At 45.2% G+C, this 18,392-nt stretch overlaps 1 protein-coding gene across 1 annotated transcript; it reads right to left on the bottom strand.

The window, feature by feature from the left end:
• Positions 1–1,036: 1,036 nt before the first annotated feature.
• On the bottom strand, positions 1,037–18,392 carry LOC117055281 (granzyme A-like). The gene is made up of 8 exons (XM_033164741.1): positions 18,265–18,392; positions 16,960–17,095; positions 16,359–16,500; positions 14,578–14,844; positions 7,450–7,495; positions 5,896–6,040; positions 3,229–3,370; positions 1,037–1,243 (listed from the first exon to the last, which is right to left on the bottom strand). Exons 1-8 carry the CDS (start codon positions 18,350–18,352, stop codon positions 1,085–1,087), a joined length of 1,125 nt encoding a protein of 374 aa, XP_033020632.1. The 5' UTR covers positions 18,353–18,392; the 3' UTR covers positions 1,037–1,084.

The following is an 18,392-nucleotide window of genomic DNA, read 5'->3' as shown; positions in this document are numbered from 1 at the left end:
AGCAACTAGGCCAGAAGGATGTTAGATAAGTGGCACAGTCCCATCACACCATCTGCTACTGGATATTAATATGCCTTGCAGGAAATCAGATTTGGCCGCACAACTGACATCATGGGGCTACTTCAGAGTGAGGGCAATGTCCTTCCTCTGAATTGGCTTTATGATGGTGCTACATAATCGGTCAGCTTTGGCTGCATGAGGACATCACAACGCCCCTTGAAGCAAAAAGCACTAACCTTGCTCAGTATAGGTGAACACCAAAATCAGAGGCAGATTTTGGTCTTTCAAATTTCAGCGGTGCCCTGCGCGAGGCCAAAATTTCCCCCTGCATCTCACCTTCCATCCTGCTCAATTGACTACGTCATAATTGCAGTGCCCTTCTTACAATATCTTTAGCTGTCTTTGTGTGTAAATGTGGCAGAAAGGTATCCCATCTACCCCAAGCTCTAATTTCTTGCCTAGTCCAAGGAGACCTCTGTATCTACTGTCTATTAGCTCCTATTGAGGAAATGCCAGCACCTGAACTATTCACTTCTTTTGTCAAGCCCAACACCTGGCTAGAAATTGACTTACAGCAAGAGTGGGGAACCTGCAACCTTCCAGATGTTGCTGTACTACAACTCCCATAATCCCTGGCCATTGGCCAAGCTGGCTGAGTCTGATGAGAGTTGGGAGTCCACCAATATCTGGCCACAAGTCTTTCCCCCTGCCTTAGGGCTAAACCATAGTGGATGTTATTATAGCAATCCATAGCAATATATGGTGGTCAATTGATGTATTGTACTTTATAGCAATCATTATAGCAATCCCATAGCAATATTGGTGGTCAATTGAGTATTCTACTTTTGGCAAATTAACCCTGTTACACATGGTGGATTAGAAAATGTCAGTCTTTTATCTCCATCCAACATGGCATTTAGATCCCACAGTTGGCCTTGGGTGCTGAGATACCTGCTTCCCATCTGTTAAGCGGGTGTTAAATTCAGCTACAGAGAAGAATAAGATGAGCATAAACTGAATCACAAGCAAACAAAGAAAAGCTTCATCAATGAATATAAAAAATGAGTATCATAAAGTCATGTGATCAGCTAGTGCCATTGTTCATGACTGTGTCTATCCAGGAGAGGTGGTTGGATGTGAGTCGAGCATAGACGCCAGGATATCGGTGACTTTCACATTTTTTAACAAATGAGAGGATTCCAGTTTGTTCCCCGTGGCATATTAAAGGACTACCAGAGTCACCCTGAGGGGAAAAAAAGGAAAGAAGAGATTAGATGTTACCATTAAGCAGAAGCTGATCTATATACTGTACCTACTTATGGTCATAATATTCCAACAACAAATTCAGTTCTGCAATTATTCATTTTAACAAAACATTTTAATTAAAACCATACAATACAGCACAATACAGTCTATGGCAGGCAGAGGCAGATTGCACAGCCTATGAGCCCCAGAGTGTTTACCTGCTACTGACACCAGACTGTGGCACTGGTTGTTGTTGTTGTTGATGATGATGATGATGATGCCAATACAATATAACAACAACATGAACCAGAACCAGAACCCCTGGCAATGAACAAGTAGGCGGCCGGCGTACCTTTAGGACTACGAATGAATACAACCTCCCATGCAGGACTTGAACTTAGAGGGGAGGAGTGTTATGTACTGAACTGATTGGCCTGCAGCAGCAGCCAATCAGGCTTCTGGAAGAAGTGAATCCCCAACCTGGTTGGCCTACAGAAGAAGCCCACAATTAGCCAATCAGGCAGGGCTCATTGTATATATATATATATATAGCAGACTTTTGGGGGGGAAGGTTTCAGTCACTGTTGACTGTTTTACAAGCGGCAATTCAGGACTCCAAGTATATTTCAAACACCAAGCAGCATTAATCCTGATTGGTCCTCAGACCCTAAGTTAACATGCTACACTTTAATAACGACTTCAACTGAGGAAGGATTTTGTCTAGCAAATCAGGATAAAATAAATAAAACTACACAGCCAAGCTTGATTCTCCAGTCATACTGGATAAAACACTTAAGCATAGTTAAGATTATGAACTCAAATCTTCATGAAAAGCTGCGTGCCTTCTTCTATGTAATCAAAACTTTAAGCAGCTAAAGGTTTACTTCATAAACCGTCAGCTTAATAAGTGCGGGCCATTTCATTTCATTTTACTTAAACTGATATACAGACTGATTGATTACAGAAGTTTCTAAGTGGTGAGTAATAGGTTTTAATTGCACATTGAGGCTGTTTCATTCCGTCTTAGCAACTTCTGGTTCTGGTATTTACTATAGTAGTATTTATTTATTTATTAAAAAAGAAGTGTTAAAGGTGAACATTCCTTCTAAAAACGAATCAAGTGGTGTACTTCATTCAATGCCTCAGTTTATTATTGTTTCTTATTGAATATTTGGTAAAAAAAAATTCAACTGATTCCTCAGTCGATCAGTTGAAAGGCAAAATTTCTTCATTTTTTGAGGGTGGGGCAAGCGGCTCTAATTTTACGTTTGCATGAGTGCAGAATTAGTTGAAAGAAACGAAGACTCTCTTACCATACACCTGTCCACGCCGCCTTTCTTTTCACCAGCACACAGCATATTCATTGTCAGAGGAGGGTGAGAATTAGTGGTGCTTGTCATTGCAGACCTTTCTGCTAATGATGGTGACGTTGGCTCCCTTCAGTGCATCAAATCCGCTTCTTCTATTAATTGTTCCCCACCCAATTACAACACACTGGGTTCCACCCTTGAGATCATCATATGTGTGGGTAAGTGGAATGGTTTTTACAGGTGGAGGGTGGTCTTTTCCTGACTGAAGCTGAAGGAATCATAAAAAGGATCTATAGTTGGGATCTATTGACAAGAAGCGGTCACAGATTTCCATGCAATCTACCTTAGGTTTCCTTCTAGCATAATATGAATTAATTAATAATAATATTTCCTTCATGAATTGCTCTACATGGGGCATTCTGAAATTTTCTCTCTCTCTCTATATATATGTACACACACACACATATACACACACATACATATATATATATATATTCTCAGCTACATATAAAGAAGTTAAAACAACTAAAATGCTTTTGAGGTTTTGTTACAATCAAGCTGCTTGTAAATTTCGTTAAATGAACACATAAAAAATTGCATATATAAACACACACACACACACACACACACAACAAAAAAAAAAACGATGAGCACTTACATAAAACTGACTTACCTGCAAAAGCATAATGTCATTTTCAAATGTCTTTGGATTAAATCCTGGGTAAGAAAATGTTTTGGTAATGTTAGCCTTGTGTTTTCCGTGCTCCATTTTACTTCGTGAATAGCCTCCAAAAATCAGGTATGTTTTTTCATCCCTGAAAAGATGAGCCACTGATAAATTCACCACACTGATACAGTATTTGATTTCCACCATTCTGATTGTTTGCATTTGCACACTCTTCTTTATCCATATATGTATATATTTTGCTGCCTCAGGCAGCAAAATGTTGTGGGCAAGCTCTGACTGCGGGTGAGCCGTCATTTGAAGCTCACCACATATTCAGTATTAACTCTGCAGTGGCTGCTATTTTATCACCTTGCTCATTCTAATTTGTGATCACTCTTTTATAGTCAGAAAGGGGTTTCAGCCTGACACGGGGACAAATAGAAGAAGGCGCTTTTATAACATACACAGCTCCCCTTTTATCACATACACAGCCCAACAAGACAATGACAAAAATCCAACAACAGCATACAAATCAAAATGGATAAACTGATCCAAAACACCCACCCATAGCTGTCAAGTTTCGGATTTGAAAATAAGGGATCAGCAGTCTCACCTATCCCGGGGACAGTCACATGTCAGTGGTGGGTGGAGCCAGAAGCAAAAGTGGGCGGAGCAGCAATGTAAACTCCAAGCGGCCTCGGGCTCGGAGTGGAGCAAATAGGAGGGCAGCCAGCAAAGAGGAGGGCAGCCATGTGCTCCACGTGATGGAGCCCCATTGTCTTCTTGTCTGATCCCATCAAAACAGGACAGGAAGCAGCAGCTGCTCAAAGGCAGCCAGGCTCCGCCCGCCAGCTAACCCTATTGGCCGGCTGAGGGGCTCGGCGGCAACGGATAGGGGCTGATGCAGGGGGAGGAATACACCCCCCTGTAAGCGCGGGAAACGGCTCCCACTTGCTTTGAGGGCTGAGGCTTTTCTCTCCAAGTAGGCGAGGTCTTCCCACCCAGTCCCTGGCCAGCAGGGGAGGAGCTGCTTCCATTAAAAATGGGAAATTTAAGGGAAATAAAAAATAAGGGAGAGCAGCGGAAACTGCTTAAAATAAGAGAATCCTGGGGAAAACGGGATACTTGACAGCACTGCACCCACCCACCCCACTCACATGAAAACAAAGACCACCACAGCCAACCACAAATGAACAGCCACACCCTAGGCCAACCCCAACCTCTCTCACCAGCAAAGGAACACAAATGAACACCAAAGAACCTGCACAAGCAACGCTGACATCAAACCCTACATATATTAAGTAAAATGTCTCAACAAATGAAACAGATTTGGGGGGGGGAAGTTACATGGGGGATAAAATATGAGAGAAAGACATTGCACAAACCTTTGTAAATCAAGAAAATATTTAATAAAAATACATTTTTTAAAAAGAAAGGGTTTCAATGCTAATTAAAGGATTGACTAAAAAAAACTAATGTTATAAAATGGTGGCTGGCAGAAAGCTTCTGGCAAGTGTGTGCTGAGCTGTGAAAGGTTGACTTGTTTGATAGGTCACTGTCCCTGTCAGAATCCCACTGTTTTAAAAAGACAGAAGAGTATCATGAAGGATTTCTACACCTGTGGAGACTATGCTACTCTTCCATTCTTCTGGAAAAAAGTTGGATTTGTGGAAAATACCTTTACCTGGTATTTGCTTAATTTGTTTCTTGTCCTTCCTCCCAATGAAGCCCAGGGCAGAAAACAAGAAGCGATAAAACAATGAAGACATCTTTAAAACAATTCCAATACAGATGCAGACATGTTGACAATGACTGGAGAACAGCGTTGTCTGGCTTCCCATGAAAAATGAGTGGGGGGAAATGGAAATCCCATACTAAAGGTGGAAACCAATGTAGCACAAACGAAATTGTTCCATTTCTGCTTGCCCAATGGAATTATCTCTCTTCTCCCCACCATCTCACACTGCTCTGGGGAGTCTTCCAACTGTCCAGAGTGTGCCAGCCAAGCATCACTGGAGAGAACGGAACCAGAATGGAACTGATCTTCTCTCCTCATTGGACATGAGCAGCCACAACATGCACCAGCCAATTTAACTAATGACTTCGCCCTGCCCGTTGTCACCACCCAGTTCATTTCTGCATACATTTTTGATACCCAATGTGTGAGGAGGTTCATATGAGGGTAGGCGCTTTCAGAGATTCTGATCCCAACCCAAGTAGAACTTTGTAGGTGACAGTCAACACCTAAATTGTACTCAGAAGTCAAATGGATGCTGGTGGATATCTTTTTAATACTGCAAAAATATTTCTAAGCCAGGAGTCAGCAGACTTTTTCAGCAGGCCAGTCCACTGTCCCTCAGACCTTGTGGGGGGGGGGTGGACTATATTTTGGACCGTCCGCAGGCTGGATTTAGAAGGCGATTGGGCTGGATCCGGCCCCCGGGCCTTAGATTGCCTACCCATGTTCTAAGCAGCTAGTATTTGGCTGTTATCCACATTTCAAACCCACAGTTGGATATCCTTGTTCTCTTACCCTTCTTGATTTCAGTGACAAGCAGCAGCTGTAAGCAATGGATGTTATGAAGCAAATATTGCTACCTGACTTGAAAAGGTCCTTGAGAATTGATGCCAGGAAGAGGTTTCTACAAAGCATCAGTATTTCTCCAAACTTACGGAAAACAATGGGCTGCTGTTAACACCCAGTTCTCTTTTATCAAAGTTCCTCCACATGACACACTATTTCCTTTCATGAGTGCAGCCATATAAGATCCTAAAGGGCGACCTTCTTCTATCCATTCAACTATATCGTCAGGTTGACCTGTAGGACATAAGTCATTTAATCAGGTTGGATTTGTAAACTGCTTTGAGGTTTCTTCCTCTTACAACCAAGTGGTATATATGTTTTATGAAATAAGTAAGTAAGTAAGTAAGTAAGTAAGTAAGTAAGTGCAATGTGCTGCAGGCCAGTTCATGAGTTATGAGTGTGGGCAGGAATAGAGAAATTCTGTAAATATTTCATATTTTTAAATTCCCCCATTCCACCTCTTGGCTGGTCTCATCCTACCCCAAGGGAGGAAATGGTGGGGACTGTCCTCTGGGGTCTCCTGGACTCTGCAACCGCCTGGTATGATTTCAAAGCAGGCCCTTTCCCCCCTTCGATGCCCTTTGATACCCCCTTCAACCATTAGATAAGGTTGATTTGATTCCTTGCCTTGTTCTCAATGTAGATCTTCACTTACCTCTTCTTCCCTGGCCAGCAGGGGGTGCCATTTTCTGGTCTGCCTCAGATGTGAATTTTTTTGGGGGGATGGTCCTGGTTTTTTTTTTGTTATACAAACTGCTCTGATATTATTTATGAAGAGCAGCATATAAATATTTATATCAATATAAATAAAAAAATAAAAACACATTCCCCACCCCAAAATAACCAATGGAATGTAGTTTATCCCTCACAGAACAACAGTTTCTTCACCCTCCAGTTCCCAGGAATCTGTGAGGAGGGGGATGTGCTTTAAATTTGTATGGTGTGCCTGCAGCCTGAGTGAAACTGAAATGACAGATGGTCCATCTTTAGACGTACTTAACATGTTCTGTTTTTTTTGGCACGGAGGCTAGTTTAGTTCAGAATTCCACATAGCTCTAAAATGTTTTAATACGCCCCGCCCGGCCCACAACCTCTCTCCTCTATCTGCCAACCACCAAGGCAATTAGGCTAGCAGGGAAAAATCGCACCAAATTACATTTTGGCCATGTGGTCATTCTATATACACCATGCTCTACATATAGGAGAAGGAGAAGTGGGGTGGGCAGGAGACATATACAGATACAGCAACACTGACTTACCTCTATGAATTTTGAGGAGGAAAATGTCATGGAAAAGCACAAAACAAAGACACGCCCCATCGTTTGTGGGCCCCCACAATGAAATGTCTAATATGTATCGAGCACAGGAAGGAAGTGAGATTTCATTTCGTTGACTCAAGGGCATCCTTTTATAAGCTCAGCAATTTGAAACACCCACTTTGGCTTTCGAGAGAGGTGTTGTTTACAGGCATCGGAGAGAGTCTGGGGATCTCAGTATGTATATCAACAGTTATTCAGCTAAGAGGTATAAGAGAGAGAGAGAGAGAAAAATAATCATTGCTATAGCTGTTGCAGTTTTCAGGAAAATGTACTTTAAAGTTGGCTGAAAACTACAATTCTGGCCAGACTGAAGAAAACACCTACCATTAGCTGGCATGATTATGACATCACCATTCTGTTCCTCCAGTGACTGTTGTGTGATGAGATAATAGTGCATCATTCTCTGACAAATGTGCTCTGACAGATAACTAGCCAAAATCAATCTGCCTCAGCGACCTCCAGCTGTAAAATGGGACAGGTGTATTCCAGAGTATTGTAGGAAATAGTATAAATGCTTACACCTCCTTGTGAGGTGGTCTGAAACAGTTTTGGGATAATAAATTGTGTATCTGTGGATAGCCTTAGTTGGGTATCAAGAATGAATGATAATGCAAGGAAGACTGGGGAGCACTGCCAAATACTTTCCCTGCCCACCTGTGCAAAGGGAAGCCGGCCAGCTGAACCAACACTTGGCGGGTGCAAACCAGGTGCCTCCACACTGGTGACTCCAGAGTAGCATGGGCCAGTGCACTCTGCAAGCATTGTTTCCCTTGACACCAGGAGAGGAGCACCAGGCATCTTTGTGCTGTGGGTGCTGGCTTGGGGGTGCCTGTTTTGCGCCCCCTCAAAAATTTGCGCCCAGGACAATGGTCCCTCCAGCACCCCAACTGTATGCCCCTGAATGGACTCGCTACCACCTCTTCCCACAGTTCAGAGATAACCTGCTTTTGTTCCATGTTATAGGGCATTTTTAATGCTCTGAGATGTGGTCCCAGCCACGACCAGAACATAGCATACCGGTAGTATAGATTCCCCTGTGGTTTTAATTTAAAACTGGTGTAGAAACACACACTCTTCGATGCTGAATTCATAAATTACAAAGAAACAATAAGTTCCGGTTCAGTTTCTGTTATGTGCATGAAAGTTGCTGTCACTGCTATATAAAAACCTTTTAAATGGTCATTAAAATGCAGATTGTCAGGAATGTGGGCCCCCAGAGCACACCGGGAGAGTCAGCCTTGGAAGTTGAGCTGTGTGAGGAAGAGGCTGACTCTGTAGATGAGAACTGTCTGTCTGATTTTAGAGAGAACAGCCCGGGGCCCTCCTCTCCAGGGAAGAAGCGGTTAGCTCCCAAGGGGAGGAAGAGTTGGAAGTCGGCCAAGGCGTTGCCAGGCAACCAGCAGATAAGATGGTGTTGAAGGCTGAGTCTTCTGAGGAAGAGGTAGTTCAGCCCTGAATCCTAAAACGAGGAGATTAGAGAAGCTCCGAGAGCAATGGAAGGGAAGGAGACAAAAGGCAGGATTTTGGTGTTCTTCATGTTGGGGGAGGGATGATGAGTCAGACTGAGCAATTAAGATTAATGAGAGCAGGCAGAGTGCCATGCTCTGAATGTGTTTTTCTTTTTAAAAACTTGTATAAAACTGACGGAGAGTCTTTGTTGCTTATCGGGCTGCTTGCCTGCCAGAGATCATTATACAGATTGTGTCTCATATGCTGCAGGATCGGCCAGAACATAAGGCCAGACATCAGTTGGCAGCTTGGTGAAGCAATGAACTGAGAGCGCAGCTTCTGCTCTCTCAGTGAGATAATTAGACCTCCACTAGAACTCTAGGGCAGTGTTTTTCAACCTTTTTTGGGCAAAGGCACACTTGTTTCATGAAAAAAATCACGAGGCACACCACCATTAGAAAATGTTAAAAAATTTAACTCTGTGCCTATATTGACTATATATAAAGTAATTATCTTGAATTTTTCAATTTTTCCCACGGCACACCAGGCAACATCTTGCGGCACACTAGTGTGCCGCGGAACAGTGGTTGAAAACACTGCTCTAGGGTGACTAGCTATGCCTTGCCCCAAAAGTATCGGCCCCCAAAAGACAACAGCATGTGGCAACAGTTTGCCCACATGCTGATTTTTATGTATAGATGAAACTTTAGAAATTATTAAAGGTAAAGGGACCCCTGACCATTAGGTCCAGTCGTGTCCGACTCTGGGGTTGCGGTGCTCATCTCGCTCTATAGGCCATGGGAGCCGGCGTTTGTCCACAGACAGCTTCCGGGTCATGTGACCAGCATGACAAAGCCGCTTCTGGTGAACCAGAGCAGCGCACAGAAACGCCGTTTACCTTCCCGCCGGAGCGGTCCCTATTTATCTACTTGCACTTTGACGTGCTTTTGAACTGCTAGGTGAGCAGGAGCTGGGACCGAGCAACGGGAGCTCACCCCGTCGCAGGGATTCGAACCGCCAACCTTCTGATCGGCAAGCCCTAGGCTCTGTGGTTTAACCCACAGCACCACCTGGGTCCCTTAGAAATTATTACTGTAATTTAAATGGGGCTCACTGTGGGCATGCAATTCCAGGGCCCACCTGTTCTTCAATCTTATGGCACTTTAACTTTCAACCAGACATGGAGATGATAGTCCTCCAAATGGAGGACGACCCTCTGTGAAGTATGACACCTGGCCCACAACCTTGCTAGAACTCTGTGGCCTGGTTCACAAATGCAGCTCAACAAGGGTGCACCCTGAGGTGGGAGGCAAAGTGGGCTGTGTCATTTCAAAATGCTGTTTCTGAATGCTCTTCCTCTGCAAGTGCGGTAAACCCACAAGCACATTATGAAAGATTCTAGTCAAATCTGCTCCCTCGTGTGCTGCTTCTCTGCTTGCAGAGTATTGATCGTATCAGAGGCACCAGCTTTCAAGGGCAATGGGGGGTCAGAATGTTGAGCTGAACACAGCGGCCACATGGCTTCAATGGCTGGCAGCTCTTCCTCCGACTCCTCTTGGGCCCGCCTGAAATGATTCATTGCAGTCTAGTACCTCTGCAACTGCATCCCCACCTCATTCTGCTGCATGTGAATTCCATATCCTTCAAATTTTCTTAATTGAGAGATAGTCCTAGTACATAACAGGCCATGGCAAGGATGAATGGCATGCTGGCATCCGTCTGTCTCGAGAGAATGGAGTGTGCCTCCGGGAGTGAAATCGAACCGCTGTGTTAGCAGCACCCAAGTGACCAGGTTGCAAGTCTGGGCAGTGTGTATGGAGGTCCTGGGCTGCCCAAATTTCAAGGGCCCTCTTGGCCTTGCTGATGTGGTCCAAAAGAAACCAGAGCAATACAAATGGTACCAGCTTGGCTGCAGGAGTTGCCAGAATGAGGCATATAAAGTGCTATCCAACCGTCTTAGGGGTGCTGGATTTGTGTAGAGCTTACTCCTTAGCCCACAGGTTTTCAACCAGTGTACCAGTGCCCTCAGGGTCAAGGGTGCTGCAGGCAACACTGGCCTCTGTCCCTCTTTCATTCCCTCCATCCTTTGATGCCCTCTCACAGCTCTGCCTCCCAAAGGCTTGCATAGCTGTTTGTTGCAGCAGCCCTGGCTACAAGCTCAGCAGGTGAATGGTGCCTCTGGAGCTGAGTAGGGGGGTGCTGGTTGCCAGGAGCCAAGGTGGCCTTGCAGTAAGCAAGCAAGCAAGCAAGCAAGCAAGCAAGCAAGCAAGCAAGCGGGGAGGGAGCCCAGCCACCAGTCCACCAGCCCTTGCTATTGGGAATGGACAGACAAGTCCCACACCCCTGTGGGGGAGTGAGAGGAGGCACCTCCCTTTGGGGCAGGGGGCAGCTCAGATACCAGGGGGTGGTAGCAGTGGCTGCCCAGAGGACTCCCAAGGAGAGGGGAGAGGAGAGGAGACTGAGGAAACACTCCACAAGGGAGGGTGTTTGAAAAAGGGTGAGAGGCTGCCAGCTCTGCAGGCAAGGGGTGACATAACTGGGCTCCTGAGACCCACAGGGCTGCTGCAGGAAGAATGCAGTTGGTCAAGGGAGCTGTGGACTCAAAAAGGTTGAAAACCTCTGCCTTAGCGTTTTCTTCTCCTGAAAATATCCTGCGAGGCAGCACAGGTTTAGGATCGGAGTTTTCCTTCTCCCAGATGGGCTACCTGCCCAGGTTGACAAGCCCCATCTGCCCCTCACTTCCCTCCACAGCACATGCAGAAACCGCCTTCTTGACCATCAGACCCACTATTGGCAGGGGCGTCGCTGGGGAGGGGCGGTAGGGGCGGTACGCCCCCAGTGACAGGGTGAGCAGCGGCGGGTGGGGGTGACAAGCGGCGGCCCCTCCCACCACTCCCACGCACCGCCGCTCCCTCCGTCACCCCGGGAGCAGCAGCGCTGCATGGACGGGGTGCTCGCTCGGCCGAGCGAGCACCCCGTCCGTGCAGCGCTGCTCCTCCCGGGGTGACCGGTGGTGCGTGGGGAGTGGTGGGAGGGGCCGCCGCTCAGTCCGTCACCGTGGGAGCAGCAGCGCACAGTGTGTGCGGTGCTGCTGCTCCTGGGGCGACGGAACGAACGGCGGCCAAAGGGAAAGGGGGAGCAAACGGGCGCTCCCCCCCTTTTGGCTGCTTAAACGCGCCTGTTTGCTTCTCTCCCCCCCCTTTCGGCCGCCCCTTTCGGCGCTGGCTTTCGGACGAAAGGGAAAAGGGGGGGAAGCAAACTGGCGCTTTTCTCCCCTTTCGGACGCTTCTTTCAATGCTGGCTGGGCTGCAGAGCAGCAGCCCAGCCAGCACCGAAAGAAGCATCCGAAAGGGAAAGAGGGGGAGCAAACGGGCGCTTCCCCCCCCTTTTGGCCGCTTAAACGTGCCTGTTTGCTTCTCCCCCCCTTTCGGCCGCCCCTTTCGGCGCCAAAAGGGAGAGAAAAGGAAGCAAAGCTGGCGCGTTCAAGCGCCCGCTTTGCTTTCCTTTCCCCCCCCTGCGGGGGCATCCCTAGGGGCGTGGCATCGCGCTGTGCACATGCGTCATGACGTCATGACGCACGCACATGCCGCAATGCCCCCCCCCAGGGGTGCCTCTTGGCTTGCCGCCCCTGGCAGCCAAGGGGCTAGAAATGCCCCTGACTATTGGTCTCGTCCGTTCAATCTGCCAGAGCCTATGTTTGCATGCAGGGAAAGTCGCTAGCTCAATGAGAGTTTGAGACCCATCGGCTACTCTCACCTGGTTTAGCCAGCCAGTTGAAGCCATTCCTGGGGTCTGGCCACTGTTGCATGCTGAGAGCTTCTAGGAGGTGCAGGTGAGTGCTGAGTGCAGGGTGGGGGACCAAAAGGTGGACAAGCTATCCAAAAACAGCACGACATGTCCCCCACCAGAGATACTACCCCTACTGTAACACCCCATACACCCCATGGGTGTATGAATGACATGAACGAAATACCCATGGAGTAAAGCAGCTAGCAAGGGTTTTTGCTGTTGTTTACATTTAATTTTATTAAAGCCAGATCAACGAGTATTTGGAGAGAGAATCACAAAATCAAACCAGCCATTCATAGGTTGCCTCCAATCATCTTTTGTATCCAGGATATATGCTTCTTTGTGAGAAGAGTATAGACGCCAGGCCGACGTTTATCACCACATGCTGATTTCCAACCAAAGGATACAATGGCTTTTTGTTCCCTGTTACATAACAAAGGACCACCCGAGTCACCCTGGTGGGAAAAAGAAGAGAGAGCCTTGACAAGACTATTCCCTGTTGCTGGTTCATATCTTTCTTTGCTCACACTCTCAAAATGATAGTAAAAGGAGAGTTTTGAAAAATTAAACACCTGCATTTCATGATTTCCCTACAGGACAGTCCTTCAACTGTTCTCTCAGAAGTAGATCCCACTATATTCTTGTGAGGATTGGAGCTTACAGGGTTAATTCTCTGTGTGGGAGGTATAGGAAGTGTGCCAGCTTGGCCCTGCGACTGTGGGTGCCCGGGATCATGGATGCCATGCAACGTGCATGGCCCTAGCACTGAAATTTGCAGGTGCCTGGCCCCTTCATGGGGAAATCTGTGAGTGCTCAGGCCCCCAGGGAGTTGGCACCTATGAAGTGTGCTTAGGGTTTCAGCAATTCTATACCTACCTACTTGGGAGTAAACTCCATGGAACTTAGTGGCGGGTTGCCATATTTCAAAAAGAGATTTATGATTATTATTATTGCCAAAGTTGGGCTTTATTTTGCAAAATCTTAAAAAAGAGAGAAGTTTTTGAGCTATTTTAAGGGAAATTCACCAAAATCTACACTTCTGTATGTACGGATTTTCCTGGACCTTTCAGTGATTTTTCCGCCCGAACATTGTTTCTGACGGCTGGATCCCAGCTATGACTGGGAAATTCCAGACGTATGGCAACCCTAACTCACTGGGACTTCTGAGAAAACATGCACAGACTTTAAATATTTTGCAAGTTGCTTGAGACTTCTTGTAAAAAGCAATGAACCCCCCCCCCACAATTATAAATGTATGAAAAAGATCTCAAATATGTGCAGTAAACACAAATCTGCAGCCTGAAAAGAAGCCAGAAGATTCTTCCACATGCTACCATGATGAAAGTCAGAAAAGATTTTTAAAAATATAATTAAAAATATGGTTAACTATGTAATTTCTGAACATAGCTACCTGTTTACCAGTTCAATGTGAGTACATATTTTGAAATATTTTTCAACAAGTTTAAAAATGACATAGTATTTAATCAGTACGATAATGTACAACATACACACAAACACACCTGTGTGTGTATACACTTGCTTGCTCCACTCACCAAGTCCCCTACCTTCCCCCCATATTAACCCCCTTTCCACCCCAGCTTGCTTTTCACCTCAACCCCATTTCTGAAACCACTTCTCTCTTTTATTCCACAGTCCGACTTTGCAACCCTATTTTCACCTTTGCCCCAAGTCCACACTTCCTCCCTGCTGTTTTTCCTGCAACCCTCCTGCACATAAATGACTCCCTAACCCTGGTAACCTCCTGCATCTTCCTCCTCCCACACCTTACCAACTACTAAGCAGACTTGTGTGTTTATTTGTGTGTGATGGTAGCTAATCAGGAAGTGCCCATCATAGCCGTAACAAAATCAAGGTCTGATTAGGCATTGGCTTTTCTTTAGTTTCAGCTGAAACGCTGCAGAAACATTTTTCTCAGACCTTGCCCATGCCTGTTGTTTTTAAGGGCAGGAAGGGGACTACAAAATAATTGCTGTTTCTCTCTAAACTGCTGTTTTCCACCCTGAACTTCATTGGGCTATTTAATTCCCAGTTGGTAGGATTTCACCAAAGAAACACTGTATTTAAAAGTCTTAAGTAAACAGAGCTACAACTTGTTTGAATTACTCCTCCTTATGTGTATTACACTACTGAACAAGGTGTCAGTCACAAGAGAGTTCAAATTTGAGGACAGAAATGGTAAATAAACAAGCTTACTATGCACGCATCCTTTCCTCCATTCTTGTCTCCAGCGCACACCATATTCATTGTCACAACAGGATGATAATTATAGCCATCATTGCATATTTTTCTGTCAATGACGGTGACGTCAACTTCACGCAGTGTATCAGATGGCTTCTTCTGTCCGTTTTGAGTAATTCCCCATCCAGCTACTTGACACTTGGTTCCTGCCTTGAGATCACCGCCCTTTTTGGTAAGCTTAATGGTTCTCACATCTTTGTTCATCTTTGCTGTTCCATTAAGCTTAAAAGAGATGGAAGAGAGAGAGGGGTGTGTGTGTGTGTAGGGAAAACCAACACTTATTATTAGCAGGCAGTGTGGTGTAGTGGTTAGCGTATCAGATTAAGACAAGGGAGAAGCTCCATTCAGCCATGAAACTCTTTCCTGGGTCAGTCACTGTTACTCAGCCTAACCTCCCTCCCTAACAAAACTGCTAAAAATGTGCTGATCTTCAATTTGAAACATTCCCCACCGCTGTATTTTGTGAGCAACAGTGGGTTAAATCAGTTAAAGTTTAATGAATTTATAAATACACTTAAAAAAAAGGTTTTAGCAATGTGCTGTGCAATAACCAAAAACGCCAACCAGACTTCACTTTTGAAATACCCAAGCAGCCTATTATAAACTCAGGATGCTATCAGCAATTTAGAGCATCATATCGGTAGCTCAGTTTACATCAGGTAATGAAAGTTACGGGGGGGGGGGGGTTGGTGGTGGTGGTAGGAGTCTTCAGGGTCCTCCTAAAAATACTGATTCCACTAACTCTAGTCAGCAGCTAATTTTATGGGGCCCTCCTCAAAACCACTTTGAGGAAGAAAATGGAAAGTGGTGGCGATCATAGACCAACCCCAAATCCAATGAACTGCTCGCTAATCTGGGTGTGGACAACTTGATCCTCCAGATGTTGCTGAACTACAACTTCCATCATTTGTTGCTAGTGGCAAGGCTTTCTAGGGCTGATGGGAGCAACATCTGGAGGGTCAGAGGTTTCCCACCCTTGTGTTAGTCACATAGTCAAAAATAATTCAGGTGCACTCCATGGTCTCTTGAGACAGACAGATGCCAACTTTATATATGCCTCACTCTCTTGTGCTATTGGAGAATGGACTAGTGTTCTTTGCTGGGGGGGGGAGAGATATGGCCCCTCCTGACCTCCTGTTACTGAATCCTACCATAACCCCCTCTGGATCTTCCCTTACAGCCACCCCTTGTTAATTGGATCAGAGGAAATTAGTCATGCTCTGCTCCCATTAAAATCAGTGTGGCAGGTTAGCCAGAAAACCTCCCTAGATTCTGCTTCCTGGGCATGTAAATAGATCTCAGCAGGCTTAACAGCTTACCCAACCCTCTCCCCATCTCTCTGAACATCCAGGCTTATGGTTGGGGGGGTGGGGGTGGGAGCATTTCCTATCACCCAGACAATGGCGCTGTCATGCCCAATCTTTATGACTCCTTTTCTCTACCTTACATCAATAACTTTACTCCGCCAGTTTTTACTCCACTGCCAAGGCAACCGGCATATCACTATCATAGATTTTCATAGAATTGGAAGGACGTCTAGTCCAACCCTTGCTCAGTTCAGAGATCATGCTTGGGCAAGTGTGTGCCTCTTGCAGCAGCTGTGAGGAGTCCACGTATCATGATGTTATCAGTGGGCATCACTGTCAGCAAACTCCCAACACTCCTCAGGGAAAAGACACAACATGGTTGCTTCCCTTAGCACCTATATTAGATATATGTGCCATTTGGAGATATACCTGCAGAAGCATAAGGTCATGTTCTTTTGTCGTCTCATCATAGCATGGGTGAGCAATTTGTCTAACAACCCTAAATGTCTGCTGGGTATCCTCACGTTTAGCAGATGAATGAGCTCCAAGAACAACTGTGGAAGTTTTCTGCCTACAAAGATAAGGAATATGGATAAGCTAAAGGATGTCCAAAGTTCACTAGCGTATGTCAGTTTCACATATGTTCATTTACAAATCCATTCCCTTTCTGCATCAATCTGCATTTTTATTAAAAAACACACAAAAGCTTACCTTTTTGAACTTACTATACACAAAATAAACATTTTAATGTGCTCTACCCCAATCTGCTCCCCAATGTACTTTATTATGAAATATGCATTTTTATATACATTTTAACCTTCATTATTCATTTTTATATGTATTTTCCTAGGGTTTTTGAGCAGCCAAGAACTGTATTGCAAGATTTAGAGATTTGTGCAATATCCAAAGGATAGCTGTGCTCTGATATTAAGCTGGTAATTGCAAATCTGATAGCATCCCTACATGGGCAGTATTAAGTTTGTGAACCACCCAACCAAAAACAGAAACAGAAACATTTCTTGAAACTTACTGACAATGGGCTGCTGTTAACACCCAGCTGGGTCTGATCAACGTTCCTCCACAGATCTGGCCTCCTTTGATTAAGGCCATATAAGGTCTTGAGTGTGGTTTCGATTCTTTCCCTCCAATTATATCTGCACATCGATCTAAGAAAGGGGTGGTGTTAGTCATGCTAATAATAACAATGGGTGACATACACTGTGCCGTAGTAGTAATAACAGAAGAAAAATAATAGAGGAAAATGAGTAATAAAAGAAAAGAATGTAATTCACTCCAGGAAGCCTGCATAACTGATGGTCCATCAAACTGAAAAGTGCTCCCTGGCCATGTTATTCTGGTGGCCCAACCAGGTGCTTCACAACCTGCCTCCTGTTTCTGCATTTCCAAGCAGTATTAAAACAGGCTTAGCATGCCTTTGGTGAGCTGCCATAAGTGGGCAAAAAAAGAGGGAGGGTTGACAGCTATGATGGTGAGTCTCAGGCCCAGGGGGCCAAACGCAGCCCTCCAAATATGACCCTTTGGACTCTCCCCAAGCCGCACCCCCTACTCATTATACTGTGCCTTTATGATCAGAATATGGCCAGAGGCAGTAATATGAGCTGTCCAGGATAGATCAGTTGGTAGAATACCAGGCTCTTAATCTCAGGGTTGTGGGTTCAAGCCCCACCTTGTGGGGAAAGATTCCTGCATTGCAGGGGGGTTGGACTAGATGACCCCCTGTGGTCCCTTCTAACTACAATTCTACAGTTCTATGATTCTAAATACTAGCTGCTGGGGATGGGGAAAGTGCTGCACTTCTGTTCACCCTTCTGATCAGAGACACAATACAGTGGGAGCTGAAGCCATTTACATAGCCATGACACATGAGCCATTTGACAGAGTAGCGTTGCTCTCAGAGGGAAGGAGAGCATTTCCCCATCAGTAAATGCTGCCAAATGAGGTCTGTGATATCGCTCAGCCAAAAAGATATCAGGCTCATCTTTCAACTTCAACTGGACCAAACTGGTGTGCAGGTTCCCTAAATACTGAAAGGAGCACACATGTTGTAAATCAACTGCCAGTTGCTTTAAATGGTTTTAATATTGCATTTTAAAATTGTTGCAACCCACCCTGGGACCTGATGATGAAGGGTGTGTAAGAAATCCAATAATACTACTACAACTAATATTTTTAAGCTATTGAATAAATGATTGAACAAAAACAAGACTGGCTCGCTTAACCACTTGATTGCATTACACTGCAATCTCTCTCTCTCTCTCTGTTTCATATATATATATATATATATATATATATATATATATAATGGGACACTTACCTCTAGGAATCCCAAAGAGAAAAATGGCACTGGAGAACCACAAGCCAAAGAAAACACCCATCGTTGCTGCTTTGTGTTCCCCCCACATCAAAGTATCTGGATATATACACAGTGAGGTTTTCTTTTCT

This window comes from Lacerta agilis, chromosome 11, assembly GCF_009819535.1.
Source record: "Lacerta agilis isolate rLacAgi1 chromosome 11, rLacAgi1.pri, whole genome shotgun sequence".
Classification (NCBI taxonomy): domain Eukaryota; kingdom Metazoa; phylum Chordata; class Lepidosauria; order Squamata; family Lacertidae; genus Lacerta; species Lacerta agilis.
This window is presented reverse-complemented; position numbering and strand designations above follow the sequence as displayed.

Coding starts and splice junctions, on each gene's coding strand:
- LOC117055281 (XM_033164741.1), bottom strand. CDS start 18,352: ATGTGGGGGGAACACAAAGCAGCAACGATGGGTGTTTTCTTTGGCTTG. Junction 17,096..18,264: donor TCTCTTTGGGATTCCTAGAG/GTAAGTGTCCCA, acceptor CCCCTTTCTTAG/ATCGATGTGCAGATATAATT. Junction 16,501..16,959: donor TTAACAGCAGCCCATTGTCA/GTAAGTTTCAAG, acceptor TTATCTTTGTAG/GCAGAAAACTTCCACAGTTG.